Source organism: Mesoplodon bidens (genome assembly GCF_964165515.1).
Source record: "Mesoplodon bidens genome assembly, chromosome: 4".
NCBI classification, from domain to species: Eukaryota; Metazoa; Chordata; class Mammalia; order Artiodactyla; family Ziphiidae; genus Mesoplodon; species Mesoplodon bidens.
In genome coordinates, this window is record NC_138160.1 from 64,402,620 (window position 1) to 64,423,033 (window position 20,414).

General features: G+C 34.2%; 1 protein-coding gene across 2 annotated transcripts in view; it reads right to left on the bottom strand.

Annotated features, from left to right (window-relative positions):
• HOMER1 (homer scaffold protein 1) overlaps positions 1-20,414 on the bottom strand; it is a 129,616-nt gene that overhangs the window by 44,888 nt on the left and 64,314 nt on the right. For both annotated transcript variants that reach the window (XR_014015744.1, XM_081233034.1), the window contains exon 5: positions 19,510-19,649. Coding sequence is in view for 1 of the 2 variants with exons in the window: in XM_081233034.1 (XP_081089160.1) it covers positions 19,510-19,649 (140 nt within the window). In the remaining variant the exon portion in view is untranslated. The remainder of the gene's footprint in view (positions 1-19,509; positions 19,650-20,414) is intronic.

The window sequence follows — 20,414 nt, forward strand, 5'->3', positions numbered from 1 at the left end:
CTCTACAGATTCCTTCCGTTGTCACTACCAAGACCTCAGATAAGGAGGGCACTAAACACCCAAGGGCTTCAAGGCGAAGGCAGGCACCCCTCCCTCTGCCTGGAGTGCTCCTCCCCCAGTCTTCTAGGTGGTTTCTATTCTCTGGAAGATGACTGATAAGTGATCCCTCAAGGAGGCCTCCTCTTCTGATCTAGACAGACTACCACCTGCCCTCTCCCTCTCCCTTTAATCTCCTCTTACATGATACTTTTCATAACAGTAATTATACATTTATTTCTTTTTCTTGCTCCCCCCACTTAAGCTTAAACACCATGAGAACAGAGATGTTTGCCTTGTGCACTGATGTATTCACAGTACCTGGCACTCAAATATGTCAAAAAGAGTATAAAGGGAAGCATGAGATCAGAGAGTACTGAAGTAGCTATGAAGACAGCTGGGGCTCTTTGGGGCTTGCAGAGTACTCCATGAATCACTACCTCTGCAGCAGCATCATCACCACCAAATATATATTCTATTGCCTCACAAAGCTCCTTGAGGGCAATCTCAGTCCCTTTGTCCTGGCACACAGACACGCTCAATAAATGATTTTGAACGAATGAGTATTAAAAAGGACCTGTACATGGATAACTTCCAGAAACAGCTGGTCATGTTTATTTTGACCACGCTTTTGCATGTGGCTCATGGTAAGTTTTACATATATAATGGGTTAGCTAAATGATTTCTAATCCATGTGATTATATATGTATATATATATAGACATATAAAAACACTCCACAAAGAGAACTGTGCTTTCCAGGTGCTCCTCACCTCTGGACACATCTTTAGAATTACTGGTGTATAGTAGAGCTATTTTTAACCTCTTTACCTTCTAATAAAATTTAGAATCTAATTTTGAACTATTCGGGGCCTATGACCATATTTTGTAGAATACCTCTGAAGCTATTTGCAAGTTTCAACTTGCTGCTCCTCCTAAGAAATGACGTTTGCTATGAGACCCTCTCTAGATGCTATTAAGTTGCCATACCCTTACATGCAAATCTGAGAACTCTTAGGACAAGTGTTCCAAATGTTTGTTCATGCCATGATGGTTTTGGAAACATAAAGGTGAGCTCTAAGCAGCATTAAAACCATTAGCCAGCTACTTAGTAAACACCCAGATTGTATTCTTAACTATATTACTAGATCAATAGACTAAAGAGCAAAGAAAGCGTATAATGTGTAAGTTTACTATGACACTAATATAAATTACCTAAATCTAAGATTCCCTAATGATTTTCCTTTGCTTGCAGCTATATAATCAAGAATACTATGACTATACACATATACAAGCACACATGATAAACTATTAAAATACTCGTCAATGTAAATAACTCTAAAATCAATATGACCATGCTGACTTAACCAAAATATATAATACATTCTCAAAGGAATTAAATGCCTACAGACCTACCACTTACTGGTGAATTTCAACCACATATTTAAAAACTATTGTGTCAAACAACAAATGAATTTTGTTAATTATCATCTTTTTCAACTTTGGTCTCCACATGGGCTTAAAATTTCTTCAGGATAAACTGGAAAAAGACTGGGGCAGAGAAGCAGAGGGTTAGAGTCAAAATCTAATTCTGATATCTATAGATTTTAGAAAAATTCCCTAACCTCCTTACACCTCAGATTTTTTTTTCCTGGAAAATGAAGAAAGTGTATCTGTTCTTCTTCTCATGAGACAATTGTAAAATAAAATGAGTAGAGATGAAACTATAAAAAAAGTAAAAAGTATATGTATATACTCATCTAAGGCCCTTTAATAAATAGACTTCCATACACACCATAACACCTAATCTTTAGAAGCACTAAGGATAGTGCACATAGCCTAGCATTCAGAGTTCTGAACTGAAATAAACTGACTATTATAAGGTGAAAATGGATAAGTAATAATAACCTATTGTATAGCACAAGGGAACTCTTCTCAATACTCTGTAATGACCTATATGGGAAAAGAATCTAAAAAAGGCTGGATATATGTATATTTATAACTGATTCACTTTGCTGTACAGCAGAAACTAACACAACATTGTAAATTGACTATACTCCAATAAAAATTTTTTAAAAAGCAAACAAACACAAGATGATCTCTTGAGGAAGAAAATAAAGGAAGAAGAAACACAAAGATGATTTTTCCCTCAGTTGGTATCACTGAACTTCAGTGAATTAAAAGCAAGGACTACTCTCCCCTCGCCTTTTTGGGCATAATGCTTTCTACAAATTAGTTTAGAAACTGTATTGAACTGTGAGGTACGATTCACAGATGAGACATCAAACAACACTATTTGAAGTGTTAAATGCCTACACTATTATTTCCAGCTGTAGCAATATATTATTAAATTTTTACATCTTACTTTCTCAAAGGACAGCATATCCGACCTCACCATTTTCCATTGGTTAATACCATGTTTCAAAGTGAGCCATTACATAAAGCAAGTTTCTTTCAGTTTGCTGTTTATGATTTGATACTGTTAAAATCCATTCCCAAGTATAGAAGATTTACTTGTCATTATGGGTTTCAATCTATAAGTCTAGTTATTAGGTAGTATTATAGTTCAGAAATTCATCCCATTATAATAATCCAATCCAGGACATTACAATACTATGCTATCTCCTGTGCTAGCGCTCTAATTTTAAACGAAAATTATTATCATTGAAAAGTAATAACTGATGGATCACACATTTTGAATCCACAATGTCATCTGGAAGGAATTTAACTAATTTTAACTATGTGTGCACATAATGCAAAAGCATAAGACACTTCTTTTTCCTAATGTTCTACTTAAAGACAGAGATGGCTAATTTGACTTATGTAGTATAATTTTTTATGTAGCACAGTAACATACCAAAGTACTTAATGATTATAAACTCAGTACTAAATCTCACACCCAGCCACAGAACACTGCAAGAGGATATCTTATTTCCTGGATTAAAGGCAGGATCACTTCAAGATAATCAAGAGAAAGGACCTTATAAATCATTACTCACCCCCACCCCTCTGCTTTTACTTAATAGATGAGGAAACCAGCTCAGAGTGATTAAGTAATTTGCCTGAAAGAATACTACTGGTGGCATAGCCAGAAGAACCCAAGTTCACCTTTTTAATTTTGAGAGGTATATGATGGTAAGAGCATGTTTTATTTTTAGAGACCAACAAAATAATCACAAAACCATTATACTATTCACATTTCCTCCCAGGAAATTATTCTCTCTAGAATTATGTCAGGCTCAGGATGTATTTTATAAACTGTTCCCATAATAAAATGGACACTGATACAAGGTAGCCCTTCTAAGTTTTAAACATCAGAAAAAGAATACTGTTAAGGTAATGACTAATGTGGTTATATTTCTTCATTATTTCTGAAGCACATGTTCACCAACTTTAATATTTGCTTTCTTTTCTATGATAGATTGGTTAGAAGAACACACATACTATATTAGATGCTATCATATTTGAGGGGAAAAGAAAGCACTCTCTACTTTTTTTAATCAAAAAATAACTTCTCAGTGTTTTTGATGTTAAAAAAATCAGTATGGGAAAGAGAAACCAGGTTCAGGATTATTCTTAAAGGAGTTTATTTTTATTAATGCTTATACATAAAATTTATGAATAATTTCATAATTATCCTCAAACTAGCTGCATACACAGTGTTTTTCTCATTATTATGAGGTTAGAATTTCCAAAATATTATTCTCCCTGCAGTATTCAAACATATCAGCATTAAACTGGATAAAGAGGAATACACTATGAACCAATGTATATGATTCATATCGGTAGTTGATATGAACATATGTATAAAATGCTTAAATGAGGGCAAATTATAAAATGTTGAAAAGAGGGATAAACCAAGTTAGCCAAAGAAAGGCCCCTCAACAGTCACCTCCCTATACAAGTTAAAGAAACTAATAATTTAAATAACATGAGGGAGTGAATTTTGTGGTTTGTGTGACAGTAGGGAGCAGTAGGATCTCTGGTAAAATGAAGCATACAAAGTTCATCTAAAGCCATTAAATTTTTTTAAAGTGAGGCATTCAAAAAATATGGTATTCTGGTTTCAAATGCTTTCTTGATACTAACACACTTAACCCAGGACTATGTCCATCCCCATTTTTAAAGCATACAGAATAAGTTATAAAACACACATTTAAATAATACGGTAATTTAGAAAAGATTTTCTAAATTATTTGTTTACAAATGCCAGATTATACGGCTGACTCCAAAGATTCACTTTGAATTGTCTTTTGATACTATAAACAGTGAAAACAAAGCAGCAGAAAGTAGACATTTGATAGCAATTTAAAAAACCTCACTCTGGGAGTCATTATCTCATAATTCACACACTATATCTAAGTTTGATTTGCAAAATCGGGCTGGTTTATTTGGAAGAGAATATGTTATACAATTACTTTCTAAAATATGTTATGAAAATGAAATTGTATAAATGAAATCAAATTCTGCAGGCTAATAAGTTTTTTCTAGGCATGAATTTTAGCTAATATTTAAACATTTTTCCTTTACTTAATAAGGCAAATTTCCTTTATAACCCTTTTTGCTGTGATGTGAAGCAAGTGCTTATCAAATCTCTATTCCTATATTAATCCTATTTTTAATGAAAATGCTACTAAAATTTCACCTCTATCTAATTAATAACACAGAGTTTTACTCAAAACCCAAATTCTGGGCACCTCTCTATAACTTTTCCCTTAAATTATATCTATTTCATTGTATTTTTCATTTTCTATTCATTAGAAATTGATGAATTGGGTTACCTTTCATCTCTCTAAGACATATGAGTAATTAAATCTCAACTAAATAAAAGGGGAAAACAGACACTTTTACTTTAGCTTTTCTTTAATTATACTTGTATAAAAGCTCTTCATTGAAAAAAAAATCAATGCAACATTTCATTCAGTTAAATTATTTACAAGGATGCTCAGTGATAAATCAAATACAACTTCATTATCTTACTTCCATTTTAATAACCTAATATCCATTTATAACTATAGGAAAGCACTTGTAAATTTTAAAATAAAATATTATGATTGTAGAAACTACCAACAAAGAGACAGTCGAGTTATAAATTCTACACTTTTCTTAGAAACATTTAAAACTTGCCTCACAACATCCCTGTGAGGTGGGGAGTTAAGTGTTGTCATATGACGACAAAAGAAATGGACTAAGAAATGAGTATCAGATTACATGTAGGAAAATAACTACATTAAAGTCTTAAGAGAAACAGCATCTATGAACCACTTCTACTTTGAAGTCCAGGAAAATTAGGTTGCTTATTTTTTTTCACTATCTTTATCAGGAATAATAGCTATTTTGATTTTTAAGAAACAGAAAATTTTCTCCATCAAGGGCTTTTAAGACTTCTGAAAATTAACTGGAGCAAGTATAATAGCATTTTGCCAAAGGAATGAAACACAAGATGCCATGCCAAGTCATTTTTTTTTTCTGCTACTCAGAGATATCTTAAATGCTATCTAGGCATAGTGAGGAACTGATACATTTCAGTATCTTCCTTATAGGTACTAATTCTTTTGGCTCTTCAAAGTTAAATCTGTGAAGACTGGGTTTTTTTAAAGTGTCATGTTTCTTCCATGTCAGTTACTCTCTCTTGGTCAGGGTCTACTTGCATCTTTTCAATTAGGATAAACTGCAGATCCTCTTCTTCCATGGAAATGGTGACTCCACTACGTTCCAAAACTAGAGGTGGTCACAGAAGTCATCTACCAAGGAAAACTGGTTGCTTCCGCAGTAGGAAAAAAATCCAAATTGGAGGACTGATCTTTTTTGACTTTCAAAAAAAAGTAAAAGTACCCTATCCAGCAGGTATAAGGATGTAAGGAAGTAAGGAGTCCAGGTTTTCCATAAAAAGAAAAAACGTTCAAACAGAAATTTTTCTTAAAGTGGGAAGCAGGGAAAAGGGAAATGAGTTCATTTAGGTATGTGATTTTTCTTCTTTATTGTTTCTGCCCAAGATACCTATTTCTCTCCAAAAAACCAAAATGTGATATATGTCTAGTACTAGTTAAGGGCTTGACACCTAGTAGGTCCTGTGGATTGTGAGACCTGTAGCTAAAGTACATCTCCTTTGCTATGGAAACTAAGACTTTCTGACAATATGTAATAATGACAGAATGGCTTAGCTACACCTTTTAAAAGAAGTTGAAAAGGTATGGCTACTATACAATAGCAGTGTTTGTGCACTCAGATAATACCCAATGATGTGTTTCTTCCTGTAATTTAACAAATTACTAATATTCATTCTCTATATCTCTAGAGAAAAAACAATCTATTATTTCATAGAGCCAGAGAGGCTTCAGGTCATCTCTTTAATAATAAGTTAGCTTGTGAGTAAAGCATACCCTGAAATGATCCAATTACAAAAAACTATTAACCCGAAGGATCATATATACTTTCTAAAGTCACTTTTGCTAAAACGCTTTTCCATAAACCTCATGTTATAGACGCCAAAGCAGCTATGAAGGAAATCTCTCTACATAACTGTGTCTAAGGTTTTATATTAAGTATCATGGAGAAATTTTATTGTTAAAAATTTTAAATTAATAAAAAAAACTGTGGTTCCCCTGGTAAAAAAAACCTGACTAAATTTACCTAGTGACTTAATTTTCTACTTTGTATGCAAAGGCAGGCTTTAAAATGTCCTGTGGCTGATTATAACATGCTTATGTTGCTTAAAGGTTAATGTACAACTCTGCTGAAAACTCTTTTAGACTATATGCATCCAGAAACACAACTCCTTCATGGTAAACTAGGTAGAACACTACTGGCGTAAAACAAGTACTGATCACGTAACTGATCATTTAAAATAATCATCAGCTAACATTTCTATAATGCAATAAGGAAAAAATGCAGGATTAGCCTTTTCAAGAGTAATATTTACACTAGAAATCAGAGTTATTTGCAATGAATAACTTAATATGTGTATTTCTATTCATATTTAATAAGGACATGCTTTATATTCATTTAAATAATGCTATGATTTATCCAGTATCATTTTTAAAAGACTATTTACATTCTTTCTCTTCTTAAAAAAAAGGGCATTTTAATCAGTTGTTTTCTCTTAATTAAAAAATATGAAGAAAAAAGTCAACTATATCACTTACAAAATCAGATAAGAAGTAAATGGACCACCATTCCCACTGTCTATAAAAGCTGCTTCACATATTCTGGAGATAAAAAGATAGAAAACTGGAAGGTTTCATATTTTTAGATAGGAAAACTGAAGCCTGGTGATAAGCTTTTAAAAATTAATGACAGTTTTATAAGGAAAATTCTTCCCCTCAAATCGAGTTCTTTTTTTCCTTTAAACTATCAAAAATGGTACAAATGAACCTATTTACAAAACAGAAACTGAGTCACAGATACAGAAAACAAACTTATGGTTACCAAGGGGGGCAGCGGGGGAGGGATAAATTGGGAGATTGGGGTGGACATATACACACTACTGTATATAAAATAGATAACTAATAAGAACCTACTGTATAGCACAGGGAACTCTATTCATTACTCTGTAATGACCTATATGGGAATAGAATCTAAAAAAGAGTGGATATATGTATATGTATAACTGACTCACTTTGCTGTACAGCAGAAACTAACACAACATTGTAAATCAACTATACTCCAATAAAAAATTAATTTAAAAAAATTACCTTTTAAAAACAATTCCATGTAAGGAAAGCATATGGCTACATTTGTCAAAGCATAGTTTCCTAAAGCTACCAATTGAGGGGAGGTAATCATAAACCAATCAGAATAAATATTAATGGAAAAAACACTAAAAAACTAGGAATATAGGGGAACTTCCTCAACATCATAAGGAGCGTCTACGAAAAGCCACAACTAATAGCATACCTAACAATGAAAGACTGAAAGCTTTCCCCCTAAGATCAGGAACAAGAAGAAGATGTCCACTCTTCTCACTTCTATTCAGCACTGTACTGAAGGTTTTAGACAGGGCAATTAGTCAAGAAAATGAAATAAAAGACATCAAGAATGGAAAGAAAGAAGTAAAATTATCTCTACTTGCAGATGACATGATTTTGTATATAGAAAATCTTAAGGAAGCTACGAGAAAACTATTAAGACTAATGAGTTTAGCAAGTTTATAGGCCACAATATCACTCTACAAAATCAACTGTATTTCTAGATACAGCATGACAATTAGAAAATAAGATTAAGAAACAATTCCACTAATAACAGCATCAAAAAGAATGCTTAGCGGGGGCTTCCCTGGTGGCGCAGTGGTTGAGAGTCCGCCTGCCAATGCAGGGGACACGGGTTCGTGCCCCAGTCCAGGAAGATCCCACATGCCGCGGAGTGGCTGGGCCCGTCAGCTATGGCCACTGAGCCTGCACGTCCGGAGCCTGTGCTCCGCAACGGGAGAGGCCACAACAGTGAGAGGCCTGCGTACCACACACACACAAAAAAAATGAAACAAAACAAAAGAATGCTTAGGAATAAATTTAACAAAAGAAGTGCAAAACTTATACTCTGAAAACTAAACAACACCGTTGAAAGAAACTGAAGAGCTAAGTGGGAAAACATCACATGTTCATGAATTGACAGACTTAACATTATTAAGATGGCCATCCAAATTTTTCTATAGATTCAATGGAGTTCCTATCAGAATCCCAACTGATTTCTTTACAGAAATTCACAAGCTGATCCAAAAATCACATGGAAATCCTAGGGACTCAGAACAGTCAGAATAATCTTAAATCTTAAAAAAGGAAGGATAAAATTGGAGAACTCACATCCCCAATTTCAAAACTTACTACAAAGCTACAATAATGAAGAATGGCATGAGGACAGATCATTGGGATAGAACTGAGAGTTCAGATATAAAAATTTATGGTCAACTGATTTTTGACAAGGATGCCAAGAGAACTCAATGGGAAAAGAACAGTCTTTTCATCAAATGATGCTGGGATAACTGGATATCCACATGCAAAAGAATAACGTTGGGTCTCTATCCTACATCATATACAAAAATACTCAAAATTGGCCAGATCTAAACATAAGAGCTAAAATCACAGGACTCTCAAGGAAAACAGGTGTAAATCTTTATGCCCATGGATTAGGCAATGGTTTCTTAGATATGACACCAAAAGCACAAGCAACAAAAGAAAAAAAAAAGATAAATGGGACTTAATTAAAATTAACAGCTTTTGTGTTGCAAAGAACACCATCAAGAAAGTGAAAAAGACAACCCACAGAATTGGATAAAATATCTGCAAATCATTTATCCAATAAGGAGTTAACATCTAGAATATGTAAGTAATTACAACTCAACAACAAAGAGACAAACAACCCAATTAAAAATGGGCAAAGGAGCTGAGTAGCCACTTCTCCAAAGAAGATATGCAAGTGGACAATAAGTAAATGAAAAGATGGTCAACATTAGCCATCAAGGAAATACAAATCAAAACCACAATGAGATACCACATCACACCTATGAAGATGGCTATAATAAAAAAGAGATAGTAACGTGTTGATGATGATGTGGAGAAACTGGAACACTTATATATCACTGGTGGGAATTTAAAATGGTACAGCTGCTTTGCAGAACAGTCTGGCAGTTCCTCCCAAAGGTTAACCATAGAATTACCATATGACCTAGCAATTCCACTACTAGGTATATACGTGGAGAACTGAAAACGTATGTCCACACAAAAACTCGTACACAAATGCTCACAGCAGCATTATTCATAACAATAGTGGAACTTCCAGAAAGTGGAAACAATCCAAATGTTTATCAACTGATGAGTGGGTTAATAGAATATTATTCAGCCATAAAAGGAAATGAAGTATTGACACATTCTACAACATAGATAAAACTTGAAAACACATCCTAAGAAACTAGTTGTAAAAGACCACATATTATGTGATTCCATTTATACACAATGTCCAAAACAGACAAATCTGCAGAGACAGAAAGTAGATTAGTGGTTGCCTAGGACTGGGGGAGGCAGGAAGTGTGTGAAGGGAAATAGGGAAGTGATGGCAAACTGGTACAGGCATTGGGGGGGAGGTAATGAAAGTGTTCTAAGGTTGACTGTGGTGATGGTTGCAGAAACTCTGTTGTACAATTTTGGTTTTACCAAATATCACTGAATTATACACTTTAAACAGGTGAATTGTCTCGTATGTGAATTGTATTTCAATAAAACTGTTATTAACAATAATAATGGGAATATTAATAGCTAAGTAGACCCCATTAGAATTAAAAAGGTAAACTAATTATTCTTTATTTCAGTATCTTTTTTAGTCCTGCCTAGTATATGGTATGTTTTTGATGCTAATGATCAAGTTGCACCAATTTATTTACCCCTTTCTGTCATCTCAGTAACAGTAAGAGCATATACATTTTTTTTATGCAACACATTTATTCCTTATCTCTTACATGCCTAAATGACTAGAAACAATATGGGCTACCAAGAAATACTGGTACCAATATAACCAATATAATTCTAATATTGTACCAATACAACTCAACAAGGCTTAGCCGGAAGCTAAGACTCTAGCAGGGGAATTTGGCAAGTGGTGTTAAATATATGTTCAGGGCCTCCCTGGTGGCGCAGTGGTTGAGAGTCCGCCTGCCGATGCAGGGGATACGGGTTCGTGCCCCGGTCTGGGAGGATCCCATATGCCGCGGAGCGGCTGGGCCCGTGAGCCATGGCCGCTGGGCCTGCGCATCCGGAGCCTGTGCTCCGCAACGGGAGAGGCCACAACAGTGAGAGGCCCGCATACCACAAAAAAAAAAAAAAAAAAAAAAAAAAAAAAAAAAAAAAAAAATATATGTTCAACAATGATTAAAAACTGAGACGTCGAGTATCGGAAAGGTCATACAGAAAACAAACCCTCTTGGAGTTTAGTAGAAGGAGAGCTGCCACAACCAGGATGGACCCTAATGACCACTGACTCTGGAGTCCTTTCTGGTCTTATCTAGCCATCAGCAAATAGTGATGCTGAATACCTCTTCCCTGGACTTGCTTCCATTTCTGTAAAATGAAGTAGCTGCACTATTAATCGTGGAGGTTCCTTCTATCTCCAAAGTTCTAATATCAACATTTAGACTTCAATTTAGACCAGCGTCAAAAAGATTAACTGTTTTGTCTACAATGAATATACGGCTAATCTAAACTGTTAAAGGAAAATGGCAAACTGATAAACAAATGAAAGTAAAATTTACACGTATTTCAATGGTTTAGTTGTATTCACATTTTACATACTCTACAAGGAAGATAGTCCCTGGAACAGGACTACTTTCAATACGTTTCAATGAATTACTTGTCAGCTTATTTCCTTGTGAAATGTGTTATCCCACAAAGCAAGAGTTGGTCTCCATCTTTACTTCTGCCAAATGTACATGGTACAATTCTCAGTTTCAAAAAATCTGTAGTCCCTAAATTCACTTCTTTGAGTCAAATAGTAAGTACTTGGGCTGAACTTTATAAGAGATGATATTTTTAAAAACACAGTTTGTTTCTAACTGGTTTTAAAAACACAGAATATAAATACTGCCTAACTTCACAGAAAATACATCATTGAATTACTCTGCACTGCTTCTGAAATAAGAAAAATTATTCTCAAGAAAGGGATGAAAAATGATTCTACTACATTGAAAATGCACATTTTAGTATCTTTCACATTATTAGGTACTTAATAACAGTTTATTAATAACACTATCTTTAACATTTCTTTACACAAACTACAAAATTTTGAAGAAAATTAGACTAAGTCAGTTAAACTCAAGTCTTAAGTTTGACAAGAGTGACTGCTTTTCAAAGAATATAACTAGTTTTACATTTTAACTTCAAGGTCTTATGAAACTGTAGGTGTAACTTTAGCTAACTGAAGCACCGCACCAAAGGCATTCAGAGCATATACTCAATTTCTGTGAGGGAAATTGTTTCCTTCATATGTTTAATGAATGTTTACTGTACTAAGCACCAGTGATACAAATGAATAAAGCACAATCCTTGTTCCAGGAGAGACTGAAAAGCTAATGTTAACCTGTATATGTCGGTTTAGAGGCAAAAGGGATTTAATAGAGGAGATACAATTCAGTCTGAGGACATGAAAGAGAGCTTACTGGAGGAGATGATGCTGGACCTTATGAGGATATACCAGGGTTCACCAGTTGGTGATCAAGTTAGAGGCAGAGGTGGGGTGCAAGGAAGTATGGAGTGTGTGTGTGTGTGTGTGGGGTGTACGCAGCCACTCTAAAGAGAAGGGAGAACACATTGCAAAAACGAGGGAGCAAAGACTTGCAGCTGAGCAATACCATGGTTGCTTGGTTGTAAGTAGTTACAAGCAAATGCAAGTAACTACTACAGAATCACAAAGTGATGAGGCTGGGGAACCCTCATCTGATGATCATGGATTGGTCTACATACTTCATGCCACTGAAATATTTTAAGGAGAAAAGTGACATGGTCAGATTTTTGTGTTTGAGAGTAGTAATAACACCTATCAGAGTAATATGTCACCAAAGAGCAAATATCCAGGATTCCAAATCTGCAAATCATATCCTCCCAAATACCACCACCAAGAATTTAATAAGGCATCATGCTAACGGATATTACTAGCTGGGAATTTGCTTAAAATCCTTACCTTGGGCTAAACCATATGTAAATCACAAAGATTTCTTTTGAAAGTCTAAGCTAGAAACCAGATGGGTCATCTAATCCTCATCTCTCTGTTTGGCCTTATTTTTTAAAAACTTTAGTATCTCCAGATGAACCGTGTACATTCCACCTTACCACAGACCTCACAATTCCATACCATCATATACATCACAAACCTCACACATTTATGTGACTTGCTTGGCCTCTGCCTACATTCACTACTTCATCTTGTCCCTTACTAGTCTAGTAAGAGGAAAGATAGAAAGCCAAATCCAAAGGAAGATTATTTTTCCTTAAGTCCTAGAGCAGAACTGTTATCACACACCTCCCTTCCAATGGAAGCCCCACTATGGTCTTCTAAGAACAGAAATGGAGGAAAAAAGAATTTTTAGAAGCCCTCCATGGGGAAAAGGTCATAATTAACCTAAGATCAATCTGTTCCACTGTGAATGATCACACCTCTAACTTCAAGCCAATCATCCTGAAAACAGAAATTAACAATCACTAGGGATGGCTGGTGAAAATTCTTCCCATTAATTACAATGGTAAGGCAGAGAAGAAGGGCAAGGGACCGATCCCTATTGAAGGTGGGTTAGTAATGTCCTTATCTCATACGAATAGTATTTTTCTTCTTGCAAATAATCCATATTAAGTGATAATTCCCAACAAAATGCATTAGCAAATTTTTATATTTTCTTCAAAATCTTTTAGAAGACATTAAAATAGAATAAAAATTAGTTCTTAAAAACTTAAAACAGGGCTTCCCTGGTGGCGCAGCGGTTGAGAGTCCGCCTGCCGAGGCAGGGGATACGGGTTCGTGCCCCGGTCCGGGAAGATCCCACATGCCGCGGAGCGGCTGGGCCCGTGAGCCATGGCCGCTGAGCCTGCGCGTCCGGAGTCTGTGCTCCTCAAAGGGAGAGGCCACAACAGTGAGAGGCCCACATACCGCAAAAAAAAAAAAAAAAACTTAAAACAGGAAATTTAAGTATACATACATAAAAACCTAATAAACGGTCTTGGTCACTAAACTGTATTTTTTATTGTGTCTTATTAAAAAATACATGAATTGCTTCTTAGTTCCCAGACAATGCAGACCTACATATACTGCCAAATTACCACAGCACCTCTTACAAAACGCTATCTGTTCACATTTATGGTACAGGAAATTCTGACATCTCCAAATTGTTCAGTTGCGATTTCTCACAAATTGTCTTGGCCTTCAAATTAATTTTTAAAAACGAATTCTAATTTTGAGGTTCGATGGTAGAGGAATAACAATATTCAAGTCAATTGTAACTAATAATAAGGGGAATCCTACAAGTTAAATTTTTCATCTGCAACTTTATCAATGATAAGGCACTTCTTGTGAAATCAACCCCCAGCTTTATACACAGTTTTATTCAAACAAGAGTTTTCCACAGAAATTATTTATATTTTACTTCATAACTATAATCTTAGAAGTTTTGCTTACTATCCATAAAAAAGAGAGACAAATGGCACAGCTGTGGAGAATATAGTACCCCAGAGCTCTTAATAGTCATTCAGTTTTTTCCTGTTTGTATCATCTTCAAAGCACATACAAAATATATTTGATTCGAGATAAAACACTGCTTGTTTTTTTAACATATAACTAAAATGGTGTGTATATTTTCCAATGAAATTTAATTTTTGAGATTACAAAAATCCCTAATCACAGTTTTAAGTAGTAGCTTTTGGAAACTTTGATAATAAATGAAGAACTTAATCTATTAAATACAAATGGAATAAACCCACCCAAACTATGGTAAAATTGTAGTTATACTGCTTTAAAGCAAAATCAACATACTAAGGAGTGATGATTCTACACATATCCTTTAATGAATATCTGTTGGAAACACACAAAGTGGCAGAAAAAAAAATCTCTTTAACAGAATAGAAGATACATGCAGAACCCCCAAAATGCATAAATTCTAGCAGCACCATGAGAATACATTATCTAAACTTTAGAAGAATTTAAATATAATTGGTGCTCAAAACAGCCTATTTATTCTCCATTAAGATAATCAAACTTTTGAAAATTTATCAGTACAAAAATAGCTTCACAAACTACTGCTGTATACACATATCTGCTTTCAACTCTCAAAAATAGGATAACAGCAGTTATTTATCAATATATCACTATATATCTGAGGATCATAAATTCACAATGAACAAAATAAAAAGTTTCAGTTTTCAGTATTATATTTCATATTACATTCTAACAGCACTGGGAAACTATAAAATTAACTATTTCCAAGAGAATTTTAGATTGTGTTAAATCTTTTTTAAAAATCCTAGAATTTATTAAGAAATAACAAGTAAATTCCAGACAGCTGATGCTATGAAGCAAATCCCTCCTGGAATGAGAGCACAAGACTTTCCTCCATATATATATAAATACTATCAAGCATATAGTAGATATTTTTTTTAGTATACAGATGACCCTTGAACAATGCAGGGAGTTAGGGGTGCCAACCCTCCATGCAGACAAAAAGCCGTGCATAACTTTACAGGTAGTTCTCTGTATCCGTGGTTCCACATCCACGGATTCAACCAACTACGGATTCTGTAATACCGTAATATTTACTATCGAAAGAAATCCACTCATGAGTGGACCCTCGCAGTTCAAACCTGTGTTGTTCAAGGGTCAACCATATAGCTAATCTAAGACTACAGTCTCAAAGGATGCCCTGAACACTTCAGTGGGTCGGAGTGTACACCTGTTCAGTCCCAAAAGGATATTATCATTTAGGTTAAAAAAATAGTTTTTAAGAAAAAATAGCAATTTAGATAAAATTTATTACCATTTCCCCAAAGAAATTAGTAAACATTTCAGCCTCATAATCTTCCTATTTTATACATCTCTAGACTTTTAAAAGCATTTAAATAAATATACTAAAAAAAGTGTTAATTTATCTAAACTTATTCAATGAGAATGTTTTTGCATAGTTTATAACAAGGACACAACACAGTACTATATAGCACTTGACTAAGCATTGAGAAGGCCATACATTTTAAAATTTAGTTCAGCAGTGTAATTTTTACAAAAACAAAGAAAAGAGTAAATAAAGGTAACTCTATAATGCCAATGAGTTAGATGGAATATAAAATGTTGTACTAGCTTAGTAAATAAGTTTTTAAAAAGTTCAAAAGTAATTTTTTTTTTTTTTTTTTTTTTTTTTTTTGCGGTAGGCGGGCCTCTCACTGTTGTGGCCTCTCCCCTTGCAGAGCACAGGCTCCGGATGCGCAGGCGCAGCAGCCATGGCTCACGGGCCTAGCCGCTCTGCGGCATGTGGGATCTTCCCAGACCGGGGCACGAACCCGTGTCCCCTGCATCGGCAGGCGGACTCTCAACCACTGCGCCACCAGGGAAGCCCTCAAAAGTAATTTTAAAAAAGTATTTGTGGATGAAATTATATGTCTGGAATTTGCTCTAAAAATAATACAAAAGTGGAAGAGTGGGTAGCATTAGAAAAGAAACAAGCCTGGCCAGTTTTTCCTAAATGTTGAAGCTGGGAGACGTGCTCATGGGAGTTCACTATAGTATTATCTCTTTCAAATATACGGGAAAATTTGTGTTAGTTTAAAGACTAACAAACAAATCTTGCTTTTCTATTTAAAGTTAAGTAATACTTTTTAAAAAATAAATAAAGTTTACAGAGAGTAAATAAACCAAATGAAAACACATTACTAAATTTTCAGGACCAAATGAAAATCAGGGTTTTCTTTTGGTATGTTAATTAATGAATTAATAAGATTTAGGTATAAAATTTAAATTTTAAGAAGAGCACAAGCTGGCTTGCTAAGTAGCTATTACTACAATCAACTCAATCAACTTGACTGACTAAATCATTGTTCCCTATATCCTTCCATCTTTAAAAGAAAAAACAAAAACCACACAGATATTCTAGTGATTTTGCTCCTAATTTAGCAATAAAACGGTATCAACCAGAACAGAGGAATGTTGGCAAAGTATCCTTTTTCCTATTCATTCTTTTCTGTTGAAATAAGTACTAAGGAAGAAAGACAAAAATAAATAGTATAAGTAAGCCTTAAAAACATAGATTTTAAATGTTCTCTGCCATGGGAAAAAAGGATAGTGTATCAAGTTTAAACATTTGTGAGTTTCAGATTTGAATAGAAATTATTTTAATATTCTTTGTGTCTCTCATTAATGAAACACTGACCTTATTTCTATATAGTTCTCCCAAAATAGAAACAGTTATTAACTTCCCGACACAACAATGTGCTTGTTTTGGGGATTAGACTAAAATGCACTATTAACTAACTGGCAGTACATAGTAGGGTCAAAAGAGCTGAGCTGTAGTTCTAAAGCTGTTACTAATGAACTGTATGACCTAGGACAAATCACCTAACTTCTGGGATGTGTCAAAGGCCCATGCTTTCAAACTTTGACGTTTTACCCTATAATCCAGCCCACACTTAAATATGTATGTTACTGAAACACAATTTCATCTCTTAATGTGGGTTTTATCCTGGTGTTTCTTATTTCATTTTATATTTCATTTTTTTCAGAATGCCATGAAAAACCTAAGTTGATTTCAAACCACTGCAGTTTGAAAAATCCTAGATTACACCATCTCTGAGGTCCCCTCTGTTATTTTGAGGTTCTAACATTAGCTGTAAAATACTCAATTTTCTATCTCAGGTAGAAATCTTAATTTCAATCAAGTAACTAGGCGAATATTCATTGATACTGATTGATGTAAAAACAAGTTCAGAGAATAAGTCTTCTAAAATCCTATGCTAAAGTGTTTTTTAAATAATAAGAAAACTGTAAGATTATATAATGCCTTTAACGTAATTAAAAGCTTAAATTGACCTGTTAAATTTCATTTTCAGAACTCAAATATCTCCTTGGTTAATCTATATATTCCAGTAGTCAAAGAAGCTGTACCTTCACATCAAAGAAAGTAAACTCCTATTTGACTCCCACAAACAGAGAAAATCAATAGATGACCAATCACAGTTAATAACTCCAAACACTAAGGATTAGCAAAATAATAAACACTCAGAAAATTTGAGGTGCATAAAGTAAACTAGAAATAGCTTTTACAAATGATAAATACAAAAGTTCTTATTTCATAATGCTAGAGTATCCAATGCACGTCTCGTTTAAGTGTTAGCCAAAGAAATCAAGTTTATAATTATGTTCAGTGTAGTTACATCTATTTATTAATTGGACGTGTTAAATATAATAGGAAAGAAATTTTTGCTTCCCTCAACACAAATATTTTTAAAACTGCATATGAATCACATTGCTCTTTAGTAATAACTGCGTATTTTAAAAACCAGTATGGTTTACAAATCAATGTAAACATATGGTCTTCAGATTGGAAGCACCAAAAATGTTCACGTGTTCAGTCATTTTTTAGCTATAGAAAAGAGAATACACTTATACTGCAATAGTTAAAGCATTACCTCTATGAAAATTCTAAAATATGCCTAACTCTTTTATGCAAAATTATTACCATTTTTAGGAACAAATTAGAATGGCCTCATAGTGAAAAAAAGAGTTTTTCCCCATTCATTCCAAAAAAAATCTTAACAAATTCCTCTTCTTCCTCAGCCTGACTATGAGGTCCCTCAATGTTAGTCTCTAATAAGTTTAGTCCTGTGCCCCAATATTCAACCAATAAAATCAAAATTAAGGGGCTTCCCTGGTGGCGCAGTGGTTGAGAGTCCGCCTGCCGATGCAGGGGACACGGGTTCGTGCCCCGGTCTGGGAAGATCCCACATGCCGCAGAGCGGCTAGGCCCGTGAGCCATGGCCGCTGAGCCTGTGCGTCCGGAGCCTGTGCTCCGCAAGGGGAGAGGCCACAACAGTGAGAGGCCCGCCTACCGCAAAAAATAAAAAAATAAAAAAAAAATAAGAAAAAATCAAAATTAAAATTCTCATGAAAAAGAGAGTTTGGAATATTTCACTTCACAATTCTTCTGAATATGCTAAAGAATTTGATCTTTTTGAACTGGTCCAAAGAGATGCACAACAAAGGAAAACATTTTTCTGAATTTTAATTAAAATTATCTAGGTCAAAAGTTTCCAAAGAAGGATAAAAATTAACTTTAAGACAATGACTGAGAGGTATTTGTTTACATTTATAGTTTCATAGACCTCCTTACATCCTAAAAATACCACAATATGGCCAATAATTAATGTAACTAGTTTTGAACATATTTAGGATAAATTGCATCTTTTTAAAGTATCAAATTCTTTAAAATTCAGAAGCATGTGAAGATTTATCTCCTGTTAGTTGGTGTGCAAAAATTAACCTGACATTAACATTAACAGGTCCATGCTGGAAGTTACACCAATAACTTGTCTTCTTCTTTGAAGTAATACAGTGAGATCACCTCTAAGACTGGCAAAGCTTAATTTCAGAATAGGAAACCTATTTTTTAAAAAAATTTTTATAACCCTCAAGAACATACATGAAAATGGAAACCAGGTTAACAAAGAGGGCCTTTTAGGGGCTGGGTTAAGAAATAAGTAAAAGAGATTTGCAATAATATGTTGTTTCACTGAAAAACAATTTGTACTATAATTAGCTCAGTAGCCCTTTTTCTACAAAGGTAATGGAAATGTCCACTCCAGTCCATCTAGGCAACTATAAATTATTAAAACTTTTCTGAGGTTAACAGTTAAAAAAAAAAAGTCTGACCTGTAATTTTCACTCAGGGTTGTAACTTTGCAAGATTTATCTGAAACCAATTAAGTTTCTACACATTTTACTTAATCATGATGGTTGAATTGAATCTGTACCTATGTGAAAATGGCAATGCATTCTGAGTCGGTTCAGGCCTTGGCTCTGAGTTCTGGGTCACATCAGGTGTTCTTTCATCATCTGTCCCATTGATACTTTCTGGTGTTAAAGGAGACTGAAGATCCCCTCCTGCTGATTCCTTTGAAAAAAAAAAAAAAAAGGAGTGGGGATAAAAATGTGTTACACTTTTGTTAAAATACACAAGATCATCTAAAAGTTAAAACTGACTCTGATGTATGCTTACTTATGAAATATATTTCAATTGAAATTGGAGTCAAAGACGTAAAAATGAAATTTGAAGGAGAAAAAATTTTAAAGAAGCAATGCACAAGAAAACTAACTGAAACAGTACAATTTAAAAATGAAAACATAACACAATTTAGAAATGCAGTTTCAAAGAACTGAAAAACTTTTAGGTTATATAAGCAATTAATTGGTTAAAATAAGATATTCAACTAATTACTTGAGAAGAAAAAGAAGATGGGACAAAAATGCAAGAAGATTTTATATTTTATTTGGGAGGGTAGGAAGAGAAAGGGAACGAAATCTTCAACAAGTCAATTTTTTTTGATCTGCCATAGCTTTCAATTCCAAGAGACATTTAGAAAAGTAACTGGAAATATTTCTATAACACATTATATATAATGTATTTCAGCTTTTCTTGCCTGCTACTCATAATGAAATTATTTCTCTTTGCAATATTTCCTGTCCTATTTCTATCAAGGTAAATTTAGTTTATCCCACTGGAAAATAGATGGGATTTAAAACAAAGGTCACTCTGATACCTACTCTTATGACTGCCATCATCAGATTATCAAAATTTGATATTAGAAGTCAGAATGAGGGGTCATTTGATAACCCTAGTAACCAGAGGAGGTCCTAGCACCACATTGTTAAAGAGCAG